At 46.1% G+C, this 22,387-nt stretch overlaps 1 protein-coding gene across 1 annotated transcript; it reads right to left on the bottom strand.

Annotated features, from left to right (window-relative positions):
• Nucleotides 1–894: 894 nt before the first annotated feature.
• On the bottom strand, nucleotides 895–21,791 carry TRIM4 (tripartite motif containing 4). Its single transcript, XM_004458424.5, has 6 exons — nucleotides 21,170–21,791; nucleotides 15,146–15,241; nucleotides 14,267–14,497; nucleotides 11,645–11,667; nucleotides 11,318–11,415; nucleotides 895–3,162 (listed from the first exon to the last, which is right to left on the bottom strand). Exons 1-6 carry the CDS (start codon nucleotides 21,557–21,559, stop codon nucleotides 2,579–2,581), a joined length of 1,422 nt encoding a protein of 473 aa, XP_004458481.2. The 5' UTR covers nucleotides 21,560–21,791; the 3' UTR covers nucleotides 895–2,578.
• Between the last annotated feature and the right edge of the window lie 596 nt (nucleotides 21,792–22,387).

Consider the following 22,387-nt stretch of genomic DNA (forward strand, 5'->3'; position numbering starts at 1 on the left):
ACAGTGACATTTCAGGTCTCCTGGAATTAATGTAACTTCTGAGCCAGTGTCTAATAATCCCCAAAATGTCTGATCATTGTCTTTTCCCCAGTGCAGTTACTCTGGCTAAAGGCCACAGGTCTCCTTGGGGGAAGCTGGGAGGAAAATTAATAGTATTAATTCTTGGCAGTGGAACAGGATCCTTGCCCAAGGGGACCTGGGCTTCTCTTCATTCAAGGGGCTCTGGGTCTGTAAATTGTCTCAAGTCTGGGAATTGATTAAAGGGCTGTGATTCTCCGTGTCTATAATTTAAGTTAGGGTTTTGTTTGCGTGACCTAGAACTCTTCTGCTTATACTGATCAAGAAGAAATTTAGTGGACTGCCCATCTATTTCCCTTCTAGGTACCCCATGATGTATTAGCCAAATGCTATCTCTACGCGACTCGGACTATTTTGATTGCTGCTTTGAGTCTGCCTGTCATTGTGGTAGCCACGACCACCTTCTCTTTGGTGATTAACTGCCAATACCTGACCTTTACCAGATGGAGATCGGATCATCCCCATAATGTTTAAGGATTCTAGATCCATTACGGCAGTCCCTATAGTAGTATCTGGAGTACAGAGAAGAGCAACCACAGAGCTCTTCAGGGAAGATGGGGTTTAGTCGTACAAATTTATTCCTCACAGTCCTGGCTAAAGGTGTGTCCTCTGGACATTCCTGGGGGGGGGGGGGGAAGGACAGGTCTTAAATGGTAAATAAATATCAAGGCAAATCAGACATCTCAACTTCAGATATCCTAGGCGATCTTTTGGTCCATGTTTCAGCCAGTCATCCAAATAATTAGAGCCCTTTCTAACCCCGTTGTATCCAGTATTTCTGCTTAGTGGGCCCATGTCAATAAATTCAGCCTGATCCAAATTTTTAAAATTTTAATTGTTTTATGGTTCTTTTTAATAGATTAAAAAAATTTTTTTAAGATACATAGATCATACAAAATGCTACATTTAAAAATATAGGAGGATCCCATATACCCCCACTCCCCACCCCCTACTCCTCCCACATCACCAAATTCTTTCGTCATTGTGGCACATTCCTTGCATTTGGTGAATACATTTTGGAGCACTGCTGCACAGCATGGATATTTTACATTGTAGTTTATACTCTCGCCCAGTCCATTCAGTGGGTTGTGGCAGGATATATAATGTCCTGCATCTGTCCCTGCAATCATTCAGAACAACTCCAAGTCCCCAAAATGCCCCCATATCACACCTCTTCTTCCCTCTCCCTGCCCTCAGCAACTCCCGTGGCCACTGTCTCCGCATCAATGATACAGTTTCTTCCATTGCTAGAGTCTAATTAATTCTATAGTAGAATACCAGTCAGTCCACTCTAATCCATATATTATTCCTCCATCCTGAGGACACTGGGATGGTGATGCCCACTCCACCTCTAACTACAGGGGGCTGATCCAAATTTATATTCCTTTCACCATTATCCCATACCTTTAGTATCCATTCCCACACATATTCCCCTGACTTCTATGTAAGTTGGAAAACTCACAGTTCTTTTAGAGTATAGCGTACTTCCTCATGGATCACTTTGTATTTCATCTTTGGGGGCTTGTGATTTTCATCTAGTAATAGGTCTCGAAGAGAGGAGGGGTAGTGGGGGTGGTAAGGACGCTCAGAAATGCCTTGCAAACTACTGACCCTAGGGCATTTTCATCTGGTAAGACAGGGTTAATCTCTTTTCAGGCAGGGGTTGGAAGGCAGATTTCTCACTGCAAGGTGGAAGTTGAGTCCTGCATGCTAGAATTTGGCTGGTGCCTGCCTCAGGGCTGGGAGGAGGTCCAGACTTCCAGGGGCAGGCTGGAGGCTGGGTGACACAACGCTGACATTGTATGGTCTCCACTGGGCAGGCCAAGGCAGATTTATCTGGCAAAGTCTCAGCAGAATTTAGTGTTCCAATGTCCCCACTGATATCATCATCATCCCATTATATCTCCAACCCAATCCTCAGGGTTCTACTCCTTTCCAATCAATGCCTTCACTTTAACAGCAGACACCCTGCAAGGTTGAGATTTTTGTTTCCTTTGTAATTCTGCTACTTGGACCATGAGACTCTGAGTCTGGTTTTCAGACTCAAGCCTGTGGCTGCAGGAAACAAGATTTTCTTTCAGAGCACCCTCAGAAACTTTCACCTCATTCATGCAGCATTTAGGTTGCAAATTTGAAGCTGCTAGTTTCTGTAAAAGACAACTAACTGCATAAAGGAAAAATAACAACATTGTAAGGAGAAGGTTTATACTATTTGAAGAAGTAAATATATGATAATACTGGCACTAAAAACAATGAAGGGATGGTAAAGGGAATTATACTTTTGTAAATGTGTGAGTGGCAGCTGGAAAGGCAGCAACAGGGTCTGCCCTGCCTGGCTCTGCAGAGGACATCCAGGGAGCACAACAAAACAGGAAATCTGAATCCAAATGGACTGAATCCCAGTGATACCTAAGAAGTGAAAGAAGAGGGAGGGCCACGGGCCGTGGGAGTCCCTGGGCTAGGGGCTAGGGAGAGGCTCTTGGGCAGGGGCAGAATTGCTTTATTTCGCATCAGTCATTGGTGGGATGACTAAAGATGCCAATGGACTTAACCAAAAAAATGGCCTGACGCACGGGAGGTCACGGCAAGAGAACGTGTGCAGGTGCATCCCATCCATAGCATTGTAGAACGAGACATCACCCGTCTCAAAGTCAAGGAAAACCCCCACCCGCCTCAGAGGTGGCTCTTGCTTGGGAAGAATTGCAGGTGAGTTCCCTAAGGGCCAACAGCCACATGAACTCCAACGAATGGCCCAGACTCCCACGTATGGAGACATTTCAGAAATATCAGAAAACACCGTGGTGTCTTCCCGGGATACCCCCACAGCTACCTCTGGGCTATCCCTGTTCTCAACTTCCCAGTAATACTTCCCTGAGGTGAAAAAGTTTTTCCCCATAACACAAGGAAGGTGTTGAAATTGCTCCTCAAAGCCTGTGGCCTGAGGAGCTCTCCATCCACTGACATAGCCCCACATTGAAGACACAAGCCGCCAAGATTTGGTGGATGCTTGGTTTCTCACGTATCTCCCGTCCTGGGAGAAGAAAAGATGGGGGTGAGCGGTGTCTTCAGCGAAGGTGACAGCCACTGCAGAGAAAATGAGAGCTTAGATAAATGATGCCACTGCTCACCGCCAACCCCCCACCAGAAACGTCCATCTTTCCCAGCTTCTGGTTCCTCTTCCCAACAAGCCCTGTCAGGAAAGAGGCTGGTCCTCACTGCCTCTTAACGGACTCAGCTGGGCCTACTAGAGCCTTTAGCGCCCTGAAATTCACCTCATTTCCCTTCTGCTCTAAGACTTGAGACCTGGAAAATGGAAAGCTCATTATTTCATGACCCCAAATCTTCATAGTCAGAATAAAATTTGGAGAAAGACTAATGAATTCTGATTTGCTGACAGGAGATTTTTCACCCAGGAGCACACAGAGGGGAGCATGAACAAGGTCTCTCTTCACTGGTTCCAGATGTTTCCTGGGCATCTCCGCAAGCCCGTCCACAGACAGCTCAAAACCAGACTCATTATCCGAGGCCCCTTCCATCCTCTTGGGACTAATCCCCAGCACCCTCACACGTCCTTCCTTCTATATTCTCTACATATAAGCCCATCACCTCCACCTCGACATTCAAACTGTGAAATCCAAGTTTATCTTTGACTTCTCTTTCCCTCTGACCTTCTATGACTAATTAATCACCAAGTACTAACTCTAAAATATCACTGTGGTTCTTTCCTTCTCTCCATCCCCACTGCCCCAAGAACTTTTCTAAAATATGTTCATGTCATGCTCCAGCTTAGAAAGTCCTGATGGTTTTCCACTGCCCATAAACTTAAAAAACAGTTTATTGAGGTATAACTGACATACAATGAACTATACTTATCTAAAGTGCACAGTTTGGTAAGTTTTGACCTATATATCCACCCATGAAATCATCATCACAATTAAGATAATGAATATCTCCACTGCCCCCAAAAGTTTCTTTGTGCTCTTTTGTAATCCTTCCCTCCTCCCTTCTCCATACCCAAACAACCACTGATAGGTCTTCTGGCACTAAAGTTAAGCTTGCATTCTCCCAAGTTTTATATAAAAGGAATGTTGTGGGAAACTGGCTTACCTGTTCCTTATTGTAAATGTTACACCTGTTCTATTGTAGATGTTGCAGTTGTTCCCTATTATTGTAGATGATGTTGCAGTTCTGATAGCAAACAGCTGCTTGGTAGTTTCCAACAAATACAAGGTGGAAACTAGGATTGAGGCTCTCAGTTCCAGAAGCTGTGAGTCCCCTGATCCCATCTTTTTCTCCTCTTGTGTCTTTCTCTCTGTCCTTAATTTCATAAAGTTCTGTGTCACCTTCCCTTTGAGCCAACCTATCGCTGAGCTGACTGCAGCAACTGGCGCCTAACGTGGGGCCTGAAGAGAAGCTCAGCAACTGGTGCCTGCCTGAACAGGGACACAGAGGCAAAAAGGCTCGCAGTGACTGGTGCCCAACGTGGGGCTTGATGGGAAGAAGGATCGCCTTGAGCGAAACTAAAGTTGGTGTAACTGCGCAGAGCCCAGAGTGGTTTGGACAGCCTTGGGGGTCCTCGAGGGTTTGTTTTTCCCCAGGAGATGGAGAACGGCCTGTGTGGGTACCAGCTCATCAGATAAAGTCATACCATGAACGCCAAGAGACAACAACGGTTCCTGTGGAACCCAGAACCTCCGGTTATGCAGATGGAGAGGCAGATGCTGGAAACTGCACGGCTGGGTCTCATTCCGAAGACTAGCATGGCTTTACATCCAAGTAAACTATAGAACTTGTTCAAGCATGGCATCATAAAGCAAGTATGGCTTGGGGACAGAAAGAGATTAAGAAAGAAATTGAGAGGAGAGAAGCTGGAAAAGAAATGTGGAATTATAAAAGGAAGCAATGAAGAAATTCTAGATTAATAGATTTGGAACTGCTTTTGTGTTTGTTCAACGTCAGTGTGTGTGTTGTAATTGTTCCAGGGTGTGATTGTTCTAAAAAGAAAGGAAGGAAGGAAAAAAGAAATAAAGAAAAAGGAAGAAAAAAGGAGATAGAAAAAGGAAGAAAAAAGGAGATAGAAAAAGGAAGAAAAAAGGAGATAGAAAAAGGAAGAAAGAAAAAGGAAGAAAAAAGAAAAAAGAGAAGAAGGAAGGAAGGAAGAAAGAAAAAAGAGAAAGTAAGGATAAAATGAAAGAGGTAAAAGTTAAGCAAATATTGAAAAAGGTAAAAGGTTTGTGGGAATGCTAACTGAAATTTAATAAGGTGTATTTTGTCCTAAAATAAAATGGCTAGTTTTATAAAATCAGAAATAGAGATATGCAGGACAGAACTAGTATGCATATAGCAAGTTGTAAAAGTATTGTGGTAGCATTCAGTGAGATAATGTGTTTTGTGAAAGTAAAGCAAACCTGAATGAATACAAAAAGTGTAAATACTGTGTGAAAAGGTCAACAATGGACTTGCAGTTCTTCAAGGCTTTCTGCCCTGGCCTGATGGCAATGAATCTGACTGCAGAGAAGAAAACTGTGACAGTGCCCTACTAAAAAACATCAGAGACAATGGTATTTCAACGGCCTGGAATAGGCAAACAATTGGGACAAGATGTAAGGTCCCTGCTACTCTATCAAATTATTAAATGTTGTTTGGGTGGGTAAGACAAAACTATATTCTCTGCTGTAATTGATAAATACAATGTTTTCTCATGTTTATGGAGTGTGTAATGACCTGTGAACTGGATGTGGCCCCAGGTCCAGTGAAGATGCTAAGAGCACTGTATAAACTGGGGAAAATGAGATCGTTTTTGATCGAGTACTGGCCTATATAGCCTTGTTGGTTGGGAATCTTAAGCCCATGAGAAATGTAAGTCTATTTATTAAATGTCTGCTAGTTGGAAGTCTTATTGTTTGTTGTTGCAGTTATGGATTATGTATAAAATGCTTGAATACTAATCAGAACTTTAATAATGTAACATATTGTGTACTTAAGTGATTTGATGAACTGTAAATGATACATAAATGTACCTTGTTGAATGTATATGTAAATCTCTTGTTTGAAGTTTGAACAATCCTGGAACTGAATATATTGGGAAAAAATTTAATGAGTATTGTTCAAACCTAAGAGTGAAAATATCATGCAGGAAGTTTTGTTAATCCGTGAAACGCCATTTGCATAGACTTTGCAAAACAAAAAGGGGAAATGTGAGAAACTGGCTTACCTGATCCTTATTGTAAATGTTACACCTGATCTATTGTAGATGCTGCAGTTGTTCCCTATTATTGTAGATGGTGTTACAGTTCTAATAGCAAACAGCTGCTTGGTAGTTTCCAATAAATACGAGGTGGAAACTAGGGTCGAGGCTCTCAGTTCCAGAAGCTGTGAGTTCCCTGATCCCATTTTCATCTCCTCTCTTGTGTCCTTCTCTCTGTCCTTTATTTCATAAAGTTCTGTGTCGCTTTCCCTTTGAGCCAACCTATCTCTGAGCTAATCACAGCAAAGGAATAATACAACATGCACTTCTTCAGTCTGGTTCTTTTCACTCAGGATAATAATTTCAGGAATCACTCATGTTGCATTTATCGATAGTTTATTCCTTTTTACTGGCAAGTACTCTTCCACTGTATGGATATACCATAGTTGGTTTTTTAAATCCATTCATCTGATGTTGGACATTGGAGTTGTTTCTGGTTTTGAGCTATTACAGAATAAAGCTACTATGAATGTTCATGTACAAATCTTTGTAAGAGCATATATTTCTTTTTTCTTGAGTAAATACCTAGGAGTAGAATGACAGTATATGCTTTATTTTTTAAGAAACTGCCCATCTTTTCCAAAGTGGTGGTACCATTTGACATTCCCAGCAGCAGTATAAGAGAGTTCCACTTTCTCCATATCCTCTTCAACACTTAGTATAGTAAGTCTTTTTAATTTTCACCATTCTAGTAGTATTGTCTCATCGTGGCTTTTTGTTTTTTTTGGACTTCATACATGGGAAGCAGGCGCTCAAACCACTGAGATACATCCACTCCCCTCATTGTAATGGGGAGCAAATTTTTTTGTGTGTATGTGCAATTGGTGTCTGTTGAAATCTTTTGCCCATGTTTATGCTGGGTTGTTTTTTTATTTTAATACTTCGTTTTGAGAGTTCTTTATACATTCTAGAAACAGATCCTTTATCAGATATACGATTTATAAATATTTTCTCCCACTCTGTGACTTGTATTTTCACTTTCCTAAATATCTTTTATTTTTTTAAAAAAGATTTATTTTATTTATTCCCCCACCCCTCACTGTTTGCACTCACTGTCAGCTCTCTTTGTCCATTCCCTCTGTGCTCTCTCTGTCTGCTTGTCTTCTCTTTAGGAGGCACTGAGAACTAACCCTGGGACCTCTCATGTGGGAAAGAGGCGCTCAATTGCTTGAGCCTCCTCTACTCCCTGCTTTGTTGTCTCTCTCATTGTGTTTCCTCTTTGTGTCTCTTGTTGTGTTAGCTTGCGGTGCCTGACCATCATGCCAGTTCACTGTCTTGCTTGTCTTCTCCAGGAGGCATGGGAACTGAACCCAGGACCTCCCATGTGGTAGGTGGGAGCTCAATTGCCTGAGCCACATCTGCTTCCCTTAAGTATCTTTTAAAGAGCAAGGTTTTTAATGTGGATGAAGTCTAAGTTTATACTTTCATGGAGTGTGCTTTTGGAGTCATAACTAAGAAATATTTGCCTAACCTAATGTCATAATTCTAAGTTTACTTTTAAAACTTTTATAGTTTTAGATTTTACACTTAGGTTTATCATGTATTTTGATTAATATTTATATATGGTGTGAGATGTGGTTTCAAGTTCCTTTTTTTCTTTTATATGGATATTCTTTTTTTAAAAAAATTTATTAGTTTATTCCCCCCCCCCCCCCCCACTGTTTGTGCTTGCCGTCTGTTCTCTCTGTCCATTTGCTGTGTGCTCTCTGTGAATATGCGTTTTCTCTTTAGGAGGCACTGGGAACCAAACCCATGACCTCCCCTGTGGGAGAGGCACTCAATTGCTTGAGCTACCTCAGCTTCCTGCTTTGTTGTATCTCTCATTGTCTTTCCTCTTTGTGTCTCCCTGTTGCATCAGCTTGCCACACCTGCCCATCATGCCAGCCTACTGTCTTGCTCATCTTCTCCAGGAGGCACCAGAAACTGAACCAGGGACCTCCCATATGGTAGACAGGAGCTCAATAGCTTGGGCCACATCAGCTTCCCTGTGTATAAATATTCTACACCACTTGTTGAAAAGATTATCCTTTGTTCACTGCATTGCCTGTATACCTCTGTTCAAGCATATGAGTGGCTTTATTTCTGACTCTCTGTTCTGTCCTGTTGATCTATTTGTCTATTTTATACCAACACTACAGTTCTGATTACTGTAGGTTTATAATAACTCTTTATCTTAAAAATTTATTTTTTATTTATTTCTCTCCACCACCACCCCCAGTTGTCTGCTCTGTGTCCATTCACAGTGTGTTTTTCTGTGTCTCTTGCATTCTTGTCAGCGGCATCAGGAATCTGTGTCTCTTTTTGTTGCGTCATCTTGCTGTGTCACCTCTCTGTGTGTACGGCACCACTCCTGGGCAGGCTGCACTTTTTTCGCGCTGGGTGGCTCTCCTTACAGGGCATACTCCTTGCATATGGGGCTCCTCTACATGGGGGACACCCCTGCGTGGCACAGCACTCCTTGCACACATCAGCACTGCACATGGGCCAGCTTCACACAGGTCAGGAGGCCTGGGGTTTGAACGCTGGACCTCCCATGTGGTAGGCAGGTGCCCTATCAGTTTAGTCAAATCCACTTGCTGGTTTATAATAATTCTTAATATCAGGTAGTGTTAGCCCTCTAAAGGGCTGTTTTCCTTTGCCAAATGCAAAGGAACAGAAATCTGTTAGCCTTTATAATGGGGATTTATTTCAGGTAAAAGCTTCTAGTTCCAAGGTCATGAAATGTCCAGATAGAGGCATCAGGAGAGATGCTTTCTCACCAAAGTCAGTTATTGTTGATCCTGGTGTGGCCGCCACATGGTGAAGCAAGATGGCTGCTGATCTCTGCCAAGGTTTCAGCCTTCCCCTCCAGGCTCACCACCTCCTCTTGAGCTGCTCTGTGGGCACAGCTTCTTGAGGCTTTGCACTTAAGCAATGCTGTAGTCTTTTCTTACACGGCAGGGTCAAACATGGTGGCTTCCTTTTCCTGTATCTGTCTGAGTGAGTCTTTCTCTGTGTTTCCATTTATATCAGACCGAGCAAGGGGGTGGAGACTCAACCTGAGTCACACCTCACTGATGTGGTCCAATCAAAAGCCCTAAAGTGGCCTGATCAAGTAATCTAATCAAAAGTCCCTCAACTGAATTGAATGCAATCAAAGGATATCATACCCAGAGGAACAGATTAGTTTTCAAACGTAATATTTCTCTTTTAGGGACTCAAAATAATTTCAAACTGCCACAATGGTCTTCTGAAAGACCTGGCTATTCCAGGTCTTTTGCATTTCCATATGTATTTTAGACTCAGTTTGTCAACTTCCAAGAAAAAGCATGTTGGGATTTTGATTAGGACTGCATTGAGTCATTAGATCAATTTGGGGAGAAATTAAATCTTAACAATATGGAGTCTTCTACCTCTCCATTTATTTAAGTCTTAAATTCTTCAACAACATTTTATGATTTTCAGTGTACAAGGTCTTTCATATCTTTTGTCACATTTATCCTTGTACACTTAATATTTTTGATGCTACTATAAATAATACAGCTTTAAAATTTTAGTTCTGATTTCTTTTTGCTATTTTAACTTTACGGAATAGTTATAACAGTTTTAATGCTCTTCTTGGCCTATTCTAACATCTGTGTCTTTTGTGGGTCAGTTTCAACTGATTGAGTGCCAGGCACTGTTCCTTCTAACTGTCTGGAAGCTTCTTTCCCCAGCCTCAAGCAGTTGCTCACCATCAAGTGCTAGTCGGCACCCCGCTGAGTCTCCACAGGGTCCCTGTGTAGACTGCCCGGCTTCTCTCTCCAGCACTCTCTTCTCCAGTACCCTGTGACCTCTGCTCTGCTCTTCCTGGACCATCAGCTCCATCCACAACTCAGGAGTTCCCCTGGCTCCACCTCAGTCACCCTCCCTAATGGCCTGGGAACTCCTGCAGGCAACAGGCTGGGCCAATCACAGGGCTCACTGCCTTTGTTTCCTGTCTCTCAGTGATCACTCTTTCACTGCCAGATTGCAGTGTTTTGAAAATGGTGGTTTCATGTATTAAGTCTGTTTTGCTGTTATTAAGTCCATTTTGATTTTGTTCTTTGGTTGCTTCAGGCAGGAAGGCATATGCGGTCCCTGTGACTCCACCTTGCCAGGAGTGGACACCCACAACCCGCCTCACAAACAGAGATATGCATGTGGAAACACCTATAGCATGCTCACAGCAGGGATATGCATGTGGAAACACCTGCAGCATACTCACAAACACACCTGCAACATGCTCACAAACAGGCACGTGCACGTGGAAACACCTGCAGCACGCTCACAAACAGGGACGTGCATGTGGAAACACCTGCAGTGCGCTCACGGCAGGGACATGCACATGGTAACACCAGCAGCACGCCCACAACACGGATGCCCCAGTACCTCCTGGAGCTCCAACAGGTTAGCTGTAGTCTGTCCTGCTGCCATTGTCCCAGCTTCGCTCCTGCCTCTCCCACAGGCCCCGCAGAGCTGGCCACACTGGATGTCATCCACCTGGCTGTCTCCACACCTTCACCCACACTACTACCCTGCTTGGAGGACTACATCCCCATTTTCCACTCGGCAAACTCCTACCCTTCCCTCAGATCTTAGAATTGTCACCGCTGCTCCCTGCCCCAACAGAGCTGGTGGCCCTTCTGCAGTACATCTGTACCATTCTACTCATACCCTGGTGAACTCCAGCTCCCACTATATTACAGTGAGTGACATGTGTCAGGCTCTCCCATTTGCTAATGAATTACCAGAAAGAGAACGGGTCTTTTTCTTTTTGTAGCAATAGCACCTCATAGTGTACAGTGCGTATTAAATAAATGCTACTTGGATGAACCAATAGCCATTTATTCCTGAGCAGTCATTACCACTTTCCCTGACATTTGCTAGCTGTGTGCTGCTTCCTCTTTCCTTCCCAGACTTTTCTGTCCCCACCACTCTTTCTCTTATCTGAGCGATTTCTAGGGAACCCCAAGTCCTAGAAGCTCCTCTCACCTTGGAACCGCTTCAGCATGTCCTTCATCATCGGCATCTGGCACACGGTCTTCACCATCGGAACTTCAAGGGCGGCGCTCACCTCCTGGGCCTCGCTCCTGTTGGCGGCCCAGAAGGCTGCTCTCAGGAGGACCGCCAGGCGGCCAGACACCTCCTCCCACTGCAGGGCCCCCAGCCCACAGCTCAGACGGCTCCTGCCGCGTTCCTCCGCCACAGGCCCCTCCGAGACGGCCCAGAACCGTCTGCAAAGCCCAGGCCCGGACTCCCTAGCCTGAGCCCATAGAGCCACCATCCCACCCAGGTTCACGAGAGAGCAGGAGCGCGTACCTGGTCAACAGGTCTTTTGGATTCTGTGGAGAGAACAGAGAACCATGTAACCGACATGCCCTGCCCTGGAGACCTGCACTCGGCTTAGTGAGCAGGTACTCGCTGTCGATTGCGTTTGCTAATGCCACACGTGATCCCCATGCCTGACGGACAGTGTGTCCTTTTGGCCATGTGGCCCCTCTGCACTGTTGACAGCACTGACCAGTCCCTTTCCCGAGCCCTATTCTGTGTCCCTGGCCCATTTCCGTCGCTCCCTGCCAGCTTTCTGCCTGCCCTCCCTGTTTTCTCTTTCACTCTCAATCAGAGTCATCGTCTTTGCTTCCCTTGGACAATGTTTCCAGGGGCCCCAGCTTTGACCTTTGGCTTTTGTCCTTCCCCTGATTTGTTTTAGGAGACCATTTTTAGTTATAATGGCAAGGGATACTTTTATAATGCATAGGCAGAAGAGTTTTCCATGCAGGTGAGTTTTGCTAAACTTTAGGGAACTAAAAAATCCCTGTCTTATATTAAGGTGTGGCAGAAAGGAGAAAAATTTCCCAAATGCATTTAAGAAGTCAGTAAAACCATGTTTCCCAAGCTATTAAAGGACAATATAGGGAAGCGGACTTGGCCCAGTGGTTAGGGGGTCCGTCTTCCACATGGGAGGTCCACAGTTCAAATCCCGGGCCTCCCTGACCTGTGTGGAGCTGGCCCATGCACAGTGCTCATGCACGCATGGAGTGCCCTGCCACACAGGGGTGTCCCCGCATAGGGGAGCCCCATGCACAAGGAGTGTGCCCCGTAAGGAGAGCCGCCTAGCGCAAAAGAAAAGTGCAGCCTGCCCAAGAATAGCGCCACACACACGGGGAGCTGACATGACAAGATAATGCAATAGAAACACAGATTCCCGGTGCCACTGATGAGGACAGAAGTGGTCACAGAAGAACACACAGCAAATGGACACAGAGAGCAGACAACTGGGGGGGGGGGGGTGAGAAGGGGAGAGAAATAAATAAAAAGTAAATCTTTAAAGGACAATATAAGAAAAAAGTAAAAATCTATTTCACAAAAAACCTTAACTGCAAATTTTCTAGTAGAATATTGGCTAACCAAGAACCAAGAAGGAAAGAAACAATAAAGAGAAGAGATTAATGATTTCATTGCAGCATTACTCAGTGGTGCTGGAGCAATCCAAATAGCCGTCACTAGGAGGGGGTACTGGTCAAATGTGCAGACTGCGTGTGGATTAAATGTACCCATAGCAACAGGAATGGAGCTGAAACAGATAGTGCCTAGGTAAAAAGCAAGACATAATGAAACAGGAATGCTGGATCAGTGCACAAATTAAAAATATATAAGCCCAAGCAATACTAAGTATTCTGTAAGAACACACTAAAAAAAAAGTAACATTAAACACAATAAAGTGTTTTGAATGGGGAAAGGCAATGGGGCCTGGGGTAAAAGGGAAAGAAATGAATGAAAACACGGATAGATGGAGAGATCCATCAGTGAGTAGCACAGGCTCTGAAATTCTGTGATTCAGTGCTATCTTTCATTATTTCCCTAACGTGACCTCGATGTTTGTGGATATATTTCTTTTGTAAGCATCATGCAGTCTCATTCATATTGTCAAGGTTTCAGACTCTGACTAGATGCTAAATCTGTATTTTAAAAACACTGTGTTTACATGTGTTATTTCAAAGATGCTGCTAAGATCCATGTTTGGATATGTAACTGGAACTTCGCTGCTTGAGCCCGTTGTAAAAGATACAGACAATTCTTGGAAATCATTGTATTTAGGTATCGCGGAACACCCAGCTAGCAATTTCTTGTTGAAAAAAGCTAGTGGGTGGGTCCATGTTTCTTTCTAATCTAAGAGAATAGAAGGTTGCCTCCTTCTGATGAGAAAAATAGTAAGCTGATTGAAGGTATCCTTGAGAATGCCCTTCAAAGTTTTTCTCCTCTCGGTCACATGGTATAGAGCAGGGTTCTCAACCAGGGGTCCGTGAGCTTGAGTTGAAATTCAAAAAAACAATATTCTTGTGGGGACGTGTTGGTGCGTGAGATATTCATTAACTAATACTCAGTAGGTGGGCTTAGGGGTCCCTGGCTTTCACCTGACTGGCAAAGGGGTCCAGGGAACGAAGAAGGTTAAGAACCCCTGATACAGAGGAAAGCGAGGTTCCGTGGGACCTGAGACCAAGGTGAATTCTTTCAGCCAAAAAATAAAAAGAGGACAGTCATGTATATAGAGCCTTATCCAGAAAGAGAAGGAAGCTCTAAGGACAGAAACTGTTTCTCTGAGCTCAGCATAATCAGATGTCTTGCTGGTTTCCCTGAATGGTGAATGCGCCTCCTTGAAGGCATCATCTTTTTAAAAAATCAATTTTATTGAAACATCTTCATAAACCAGACCCTCCACAAGTGTGCGGTCCACGGCCTTGGTATAACCACGCAGCCGTGCACGCCTCCGTGAAGGTGGAATCTTTGACTCTCAGCTCGTGTAATGACAGTAGTGACTGACAGAAGACACCTCTCCCATTAAACCCACTCATCAGGAAGGACGTTCACCTCTGAAGACACAGACAGGTGCCTGGCTCTGACGTCCCCCACAGAGGGCGCCCCCAGCCCTGGCCGGCTCACCTGGAGCAGCTCCAGCGGGGAGCTCTGACTCTTCACCCTCAGCTCTGAGATGAGCTTCTTTAAGGAGCTGATCTGTTTTTCCAGGTTGGACTTGTCCTCATTCAGTTTCTTCTTCGTTTTTTCTTCTTCGCTGCTCAGTTTCTGAAGGTACAGTTGCTTTTCCTCAGCCAGAAACTGGTGCAGCTTCTGGAACTCGGCGCTGGCTCTCTTTCGCTGAGCCTTGATCTTCTCCTACAGGCACAGGAGATTCGCTCACTCTTTGTCCTGCTTGGCCCTTGCTCCTAAATCCCTGGGCAGGACTCCCCCAACAGTCAGGTGACCTTTCCATCCTCAGCGCCTCCTCCAGAAAGACTCCTGCCCTGACCTCCCTCAAATATCCTCTGCCTCTGAAGTCACATACTGGAAATTGTAGTAACAGTCATTACAGTATTAATTCACCCATGGTAATAGCCAAGGCTCTCCTACTAGCAAGGCCTTTTCTGCATCCTTTTTAACTAAAATGCATTTTCCTATCTCTTATTCTGCTTAGCCCTCAGAACACCTACCCTTAAGTCTGTTAAACCTTAGGGGTTTAAGATTTATCTTAAGAATCCTACCTCCCACCTAGACTATAGCTTCCCTGAAGGTGAAGTCCATTCATTTGTTTCTTTCCACAATGCCATGGCTGAAGCTGACTCCCACCCAAGAAGTGTCTCTAGGAAGAGGCAGGAAGAAGAGGGGTGCTACCTTCCAGTGGAGATATGGGGGTGAAAGAAGTGGAACTCACAGGCACCTAGGAACAGATGCTTCTTTATGTGTGACAACTACGGAGTCTTCCCTGCACCACCCCCCAAACAGCCCAGGCTGAAAGGACCTCTTGGCCGCCCGCTGCGCTCCTACCTGCCACACTGCAGCGTACTTCTCCGCCAGGCTGTGTAACTGCATAGCCATCTCCATCTTGATGCTCAGACTAAACTGGCTCTTAAGGAGTTCCTCCTGCCAGCAGAAACACACATGAGTATGAGAGCCTCTCACCAAGCCTCTTCCTTGTTCAAGAGCTAAAAGTCACCGCATCCACCAGGGAATGAAGTTAAGAAAGTGCTGACAACTCTCCCAGGCCTAGGGACAAGAACAACTCTGGTCTGAAGTCATCTTAACACTACGTGAATTTGCCGATTCAGCTGGCAAAAATTAAAAATTGTTGGACCATTAATATCTAGTTTTGGCAAGGAAGGAGGACTCTGGCACCACAACAGCGGGAGGGTAGAAAAGTCCGATCTTTCTGAAGGGCAACTGGCAGCACTTAACAAGATTTAAAAGGTTCATAAGTCTACTTCTAAGAATCTATCCAACAACACAATAGCACAAATAATCAATATATCTAAGAATGTTCACTGCCGCATTTTTTCATGATCCATCAATACAAAATGATTAAATAAACCAACTAAGGTACATCGATGTGACAAGTCTTCTGCACCATAAAAAGTAGTGAGGTTTACCATGCACCATGTTTTATTATTACGACTTCAGTTCCATGAAAGCAGGAAGTTTGGGGTGTTTTGTTCACTGCTCATGTCTAGGACAGAGTCTGGCACACAGTAGATGCTCACGATTTGTTGAATGAATAAAGAGAAAAGAGTGAGGTAGTGCCCTATATACTGACATGTTATATTGTTAAAATTAAGCTATAAACAGTACGTATGGTATAATTCTGTCTTGAGAAGAAAAAACATGTGTGCACAGTGTATGTTTTATATGTATTTGCATTTGAACAGAAGAAAGAATCCAGAACTATATACACCAACTATTATTAACAACAGTTATTTCTGGGGGACAGGAATAGCTTAGAAACGGTAGTGGGGTTGGAAATTTTATCCGTTTCTCTTTTATTTGAATTCCTATTACAAGCACTGTTTTGGTAACTTAACCCCCCAGTTAAGCTATTTTAAAATAAAGCTAGTTGGGAAGCAGATGTGGCTCAATTGATCAAGTGTTCGCCTACCATATAGGAGGTCCAGAGTTCGAACCCAGGGCCTCCTGGCCTGTGTGGTGAGCTGGCCCAGGCACAGTGCTGTTGCATGCAAGGAGTACCATGCCACACAGAGGTGTCCCCCGTGCAGGGGAGCCCCACATGCAAGGAGTGCACCCCACAAGGAGAGCCGCCCTGCGTAAAAGTAAAAAAAAGCGCAGCCTGCCCAGGAATGGCGCCACAAACACGGAGAGCTGAGGCAGCAAGATGACACAACAAAGAGACAGATTCCCAGTGCCACCGAGAATGCAAGTGAACACAGAAGAACACATAGCAAATGGACACAAGCGCAGAAAATGGCGGGGTGTGGGGGGGTGGAAATAAATAATAAATCTTAAAATAAATAAAAATAAAAATAAAATAAAGCTAGTCAACCAGTAGAGACAAAGTGGGCTGCCGAGGGGCAGCACCTGAGAGCTGAGGTCAGCCGTGGCCTCACAGCGCCACGTGGAAAACCAGTGAGAACGGATGACCAATCAGATTTACGCTCTGGGCTCTGGCTTCAGTAACTAGATGGACTGTAGGGTGCTTCTCAAATTAGGAAAAAAAGAAGTACATAAATGGGAGGGAAGAAAATACTATATTCAGCTTGAATAACTGAACTCGAGATGTTCGTGGGGAGAGGTAGAAGCTGCAGGAGTACCTGCAGAGGGTAGCTGAAGTCTTGGGGCTGGGCAAACCCACCCAGTAAGATGCAATGGAGGGAGAAAAAGATGAAGGCTGAATGTCTACATTTAAGGGCAGGCAGAGGATGGCAATCCTGCAAAGAAACTAAGATGCAAGGTTGGTGAAAACCCAAGAGAGAACTGTTTCTTATATACCAAAGGAAGAGAAATTTTAAATTAAAAACTGGGTATTAGTTGCAAATGCTGAAAGAAGACTGGGGGCAACTTCCTATAAGTCTGACATTATGTCAAAATAAAAAGCTACAATAAGAAAAAAGAAATTATTAGAAGAAATGAACAGTACAGTTAATTTAAAAATCCTTCCCTAGAAGAATAAAATAAAATAGCTTTAGGAAGCGGCTGTGGATCAATCAATTGGGCTCCCGTCTACCATATGGGAGGCCCTGGGTTTGCGTCCTGGGGCCTCGTCGTGAAGGCAGGCTGGCCCGCACACTGCAGAGAGCAGCTGGCCCGCAAGCACCGTGGAGTGCCGCCGACCCGCAGGGGCCATGGAGTGCCGCTGGCCCGCAGGTGGTGCTGAGTGCCACCAGCCCATAAGCGCCATGGAGAGCCAACTCAGCAAAGTAACCCAACAAAAAGGGAGACAAGCAAAAACACAGAAGAGCACGCAACGCAGCGAATGGACACAGAGAGCAGACAGTAGGCAAAAAGCTGCGGGAGGAATAAAAAAATAGCTTTAAAGTTTCCTCTCATCATTTACAAATGACAGTTGTTAACATAAAGACAGATAATTAAAAAGACTGGCAGAACCAAAAGTTGGCAAGGATATGGAGCAACCAGAACTCAAATCAATTGTTGTGGTTGTGTGAGATGGACGGTACAACCACTTTAAAAAAAAGGTCTGGCAGTTTCTCATAAAACTAAACATGCACTAATCCTACAACCCAGATATTCTACTCCTAGATCAGGAAAAATGAAAATGTATGTACACAAAAGGATCTGTGCAAGGATACTCATAATAGGATATTATTCAACTTATTCAAAATAGTCAGAATCTGGAAGCAGCCCCAGTATCCATTCATAGGAAGATGGGTAAACAAACTGTGTGTTCATATAATGGAACACGACTCAGCAAAGAAAGGTGACAAACTACTGATACATACAAAATGGATGGACTTCAAAAACAATACACCAAGCTTTCAAAAAAAGAGTACACACTATATATTATTTATAGAAAATTCCAGAACAGGTAAAAACGAATCTGTGGTGGAAAAAAAAAACATTGTTTCCATTGGGGTGGGGAGCAGAGAATGACTGGGAAAGGGAACAAAGGAACTTCCCAGGGTGACAGTATTGTTCCTCATCTCAAGAAGGGTTTAGGATGTCCAGGTGTATGCACCTGCCAAAGCTCACCAAATGTACACTTAAGACTTGGGCACTTCATTGTATTAAATTTTACTTTGGGGGGTGAATGTAGCACAAGCGTTTGAGCACCTGCTTCCCATGTATATGAGGTCCTGGGTTCCACTCAAGGTATGTCCAAAAAAAACCAAACACACACACACACACACAAAGAAACATAAAAGTAACCAGCTCTCATTAGAGAGCAGATTAGCTCAGTGGCTAAAGTCCTGCTTCCCTTGTATAAGGTCCTGGGTTCAATCCCTGATACCTCCTAACAACAAAATTCCATAATTTAAAGGTAGATTTGGTTAATGCATGCAAAAGTATTTTGGGGGAAGGGTTTTATCTGCAATTTACTTTAAAATACTTCAAAAGAAAATAAGAATTGATGGATATAAAGAGGGATGGATAGGCATGTGATAAAGCAAGCATAATAAAATGTTAATGGTAGACCCTAAAAAAGGATTATTCTGTAGTTATCATAAATTTTTTCCAACTTTGTGTATGTTTGAACATTTCATAGTAAAAATGGGGGAAAATAAAATTAGGTATTGGGATATTTTACATAATTCTGTTAAATATCACAAAAATCATGTGCTATTTTCTTTCTACAATAATTTTCTCACATTATATGACCTATTTATCAGCCCTAGTTGCTAACCAGTAAACTATCTCAAGTAATTTTATTCCTTTATTCAATTATAACTGCCATTTGTGACCACTGTCAAATTGGATGTGAGGCTTATGATGAGAAGAACTGCTCCTTTAAATGTGGCCAAGATTTTTAAGTTTCACTTTTGTCTGATAGGAAGAAAATTAGGTAATCTTTTAAATTGAGATTCTTGTTTTTTTAAAAAAGGCCCGTCACAATTCCAGTGTCCATGACTTATCTTGTATTACCCAAGACTCAAACCTAGGTGGTTTTGAATCCTACCGCATTTGGGCTCCAGGTGGAGCCCTGGGTAAGACTGGCCAACACCAAGCATCTCAAAGCTGGGTTAGAGGTGCCAGAAATGTAAAAGAATCACTTCCTCGTCTTTTTTGTTTTTTTAAAGATTTATTTTTTATTTATTTAATTCCCCTCTCCTCCCCCGGTTGTCTGTTTTCTGTGTCTTTTTGCTGCGTCTTGTTTCTTTGTCCGCTTCTGTTGTCATCAGCGGCATGGGAAGTGTGGGCGGCGCCATTCCTTGGCAGGCTGCTCCCTCCTTCGCGTTGGGCGGCTCTCCTTACGGGTGCACTCCTTGCGCGTGGGGCTCCCCTACGCGGGGGACACCCCTGTGTGGCACGGCACTCCTTGCGCGCATCAGCACTGCACATGGGCCAGCTCCACACGGGTCAAGGAGGCCCGGGGCTTGAACCGCGAGCCTCCCATGTGGTAGACGGACGCCCTAACCACTGGGCCAAAGTCCGTTTCCCACTTCCTCGTCTTTTAACGTTATAAAACCTTAAGTTTAATAAAAGAGCCCATTTGTAAAATGAAGGCGTTGACTGACATGTGGTCTTGTAGTTCAGACAGCATCAGACTTCACATCAGAAGGTGCGTGCTGCAGTCTAAACCTCTGAGCTGACCGTGTAGACGCATGAGCAAGTCAGCCCCCCCGCCCCCCATATTTCCTGGGTCGCAGCTCCGGAACCTCTAAGCTGAAGAGGACTGGACCAGACGGTCCCTTCAAGACCATCCCAGCTCTGAGGTTCTGTGAATTTCGGTCATTCTAACCTCTGTTTTCAATGCAGTCAAAATACACCCCACCGGCCATCTCCACTGCCACCTCCCCTTCAAGTCACCACCGCCTCTTGCCACTAATGTTACTGAGCGGAAGAACGGAAGTACACTTTCCGGTCCAACTTGGTCCGTTTCCAGTTTGTAGTCAGCTGGTAAAACTGTGCTGCCTACAGTTTCCATTTCCTTTAAACTGTGTCATGAAATTCACATGTTAAGCAAGCACCTACTGAATACAATTCTGTCAGGGCCCCTGGAGATACACTGTCAGAAATGGGACGGGGTGGGATAGCTCTGGAAAGGAAGGTCTTCAAGTTTAAAAAGTCTAAAGGATGGAAGGTCTGCGTAGAGCAGTTCAAAAAGAGAACATGGTCCAGAAAAGGCCAGGAGGCCGGGGTGGCTAGAGTCCAGGAAGGAAGTCAACTTATTCAATGGAGTTTCTTACCCTGAGACATCCGTAAGGCAGAAAATCCCCAAATTCAAATGACCTTTGAATGACCTTCCCAACTGATGAAGGAGCTAGTAACAAAACCCCACCATGACTCTGAGGCCAGGTTCTTCTCAGGTCAGCAGCTGTCTGTGAAATCTGCGGGTACAGACATCCATTGGCCACATGTGGCTAGTGAGCCCTGAAATGTGGCCAGTCCAAACAGAGATGTAAGAGAAAAATCCACACCGATTTCAAAGACTGACTTCCCATTGGGGAAAAATGCAAGCTATCTCACTGATAATCTCTCATACTGATTAACTTTAAAGTAGTATTTTGCACAAACAGATTAAATACATTATTGAAATTAACAGCATCTGTTTCTTTTACGTTCCATACGTGGCTTGCATTACATTCCCATCGGCCAGCGCTGGCCTATCCCCTCTCAGGCGTCCGAGGGTGTCCACAGGCACGTGCACCTACATCTCAGTATGTCTGTCTTAAACCAGGGGCTCCCTAGGGGCCAGCCCCTTGCAAACTCTGCCAAATGGTACTCAGGTCTGCATGACTCTCGCTCCCAAACCCAATTTCAACCCCGGCTCTGAGCTCCCTATGCTCTTCCATCCTTGACGGGGGCCTAAAGCCGCCTCGTGGAACTTTGCTGAGAACGCGGGTGCCACGCGGGGGTCGCTGGCAGGGCCCGCTCGGGCCGGCTCACCCGGTAGCTGTGCTGGGCCTCGTCGAGCGGCACCATGGCGTGCCCGCGGTGCTCCAGCGCCTCCCGGCACACCACGCACACGGGCCGCTGGTCCTCCTCGCAGAAGAGCCGCAGCGGCTCCCGGTGGCGGCCGCACAGGCCCGGGGCCTCGGGGCTCCCGCGCAGCCGCCGCGCCTTCTCCGCCAGCCGGGCGAGGGCGCGGTTGGGCCGCAGCGCGCCGGGCCCCGACGGCTGCCGGCACTCGGGGCAGGCGACGGCGCCGCCCGGGGCCGCGCTGCGGCCCACGCAGTCGCGGCAGAAGTTGTGGCCGCACTCGAGGCACAGCGGCCTCTCGAAATAATCCAGGCAGATGGGGCAGGTGAGCTCCTCCTCGAGGTCCTCGGCCCGCATGGCGCCGCCGTGCGGGGGAGCGGGCGTCGGCCGCGGGCGGGGAACGGGGAGGCGGGGAGCCGCGGCGGCGGGAAGGGGGCCCGGAGCTGAGCCGGCGGAGCTCGGGGCCCCGCCCGCCCCGGCGGCCCGCCCCGCCCGTTCGCCGCTCCCGCGCGCCGCCAGGGTGAGGCCTGGGCAGGGGCTCCCGCCCCACGCGCGCGGGCCTCGGGCTTGGAGAAGACAAGGAGCTTCACCCGGAAGTCTCCCGGCCCGGAGGCCGCAGGGCAAGCGTGACCCCGCCTCGCCGGGCTGCGGGCTGAGGGCTGCGGGCTGAGGGCGGGCTTACGGGGGCAGGGGCGGGGGCCGCTCGGGGCCTCTGAGCTGGCGGGGCTCGATTGGCTCCCCGGCCCCTCGGCCGCCTGAGGCGGGCCAGGTCGCCTGTTCCCAGGGTGGCGGGGAGCCCGTGAAGGGACGGCCTCGCCACCGCCAGGAGGGGTGCTCAGCCCCGCGGGGGACTCCCCGCCCGCGCCGCCAAGCCAGCGGGGTCTCTGTGCTGCCAGCCCGGGTGCGGATGGGGCGGCACGCGGAGGGGCGCGCGAGTGCAGGGTGCGGCGCTCAGGGCCGCTGGGCGAGGCCCGACGTCCCCTGGGACCCGGCAGGGCAGGAGTCACGCGCTCCCGGTCCGCAAAACGAGCGTGCACGATGTTTGCTCAGTAGGGCTGAAGGGACATCTGTCTGTTGACAGAAGCGTGGTGACACAGCGTGGGCTAGACTCTTTTTGGAGTTTCCTGAAAGATGCCTCTAAGCCTCCCTTATCAGTCAGGAGTTCAGGGTTATTTCTCAAGGCAA

This window comes from Dasypus novemcinctus, chromosome 23 (assembly GCF_030445035.2).
Source record: "Dasypus novemcinctus isolate mDasNov1 chromosome 23, mDasNov1.1.hap2, whole genome shotgun sequence".
NCBI classification, from domain to species: Eukaryota; Metazoa; Chordata; class Mammalia; order Cingulata; family Dasypodidae; genus Dasypus; species Dasypus novemcinctus.

Coding starts and splice junctions, on each gene's coding strand:
- TRIM4 (XM_004458424.5), bottom strand. CDS start 21,559: ATGCGGGCCGAGGACCTCGAGGAGGAGCTCACCTGCCCCATCTGCCTG. Junction 14,498..15,145: donor AGTACGCTGCAGTGTGGCAG/GTAGGAGCGCAG, acceptor CTGTGCCTGTAG/GAGAAGATCAAGGCTCAGCG. Junction 3,163..11,317: donor CATGCTGAAGCGGTTCCAAG/GTGAGAGGAGCT, acceptor TTTTCTCTGCAG/TGGCTGTCACCTTCGCTGAA.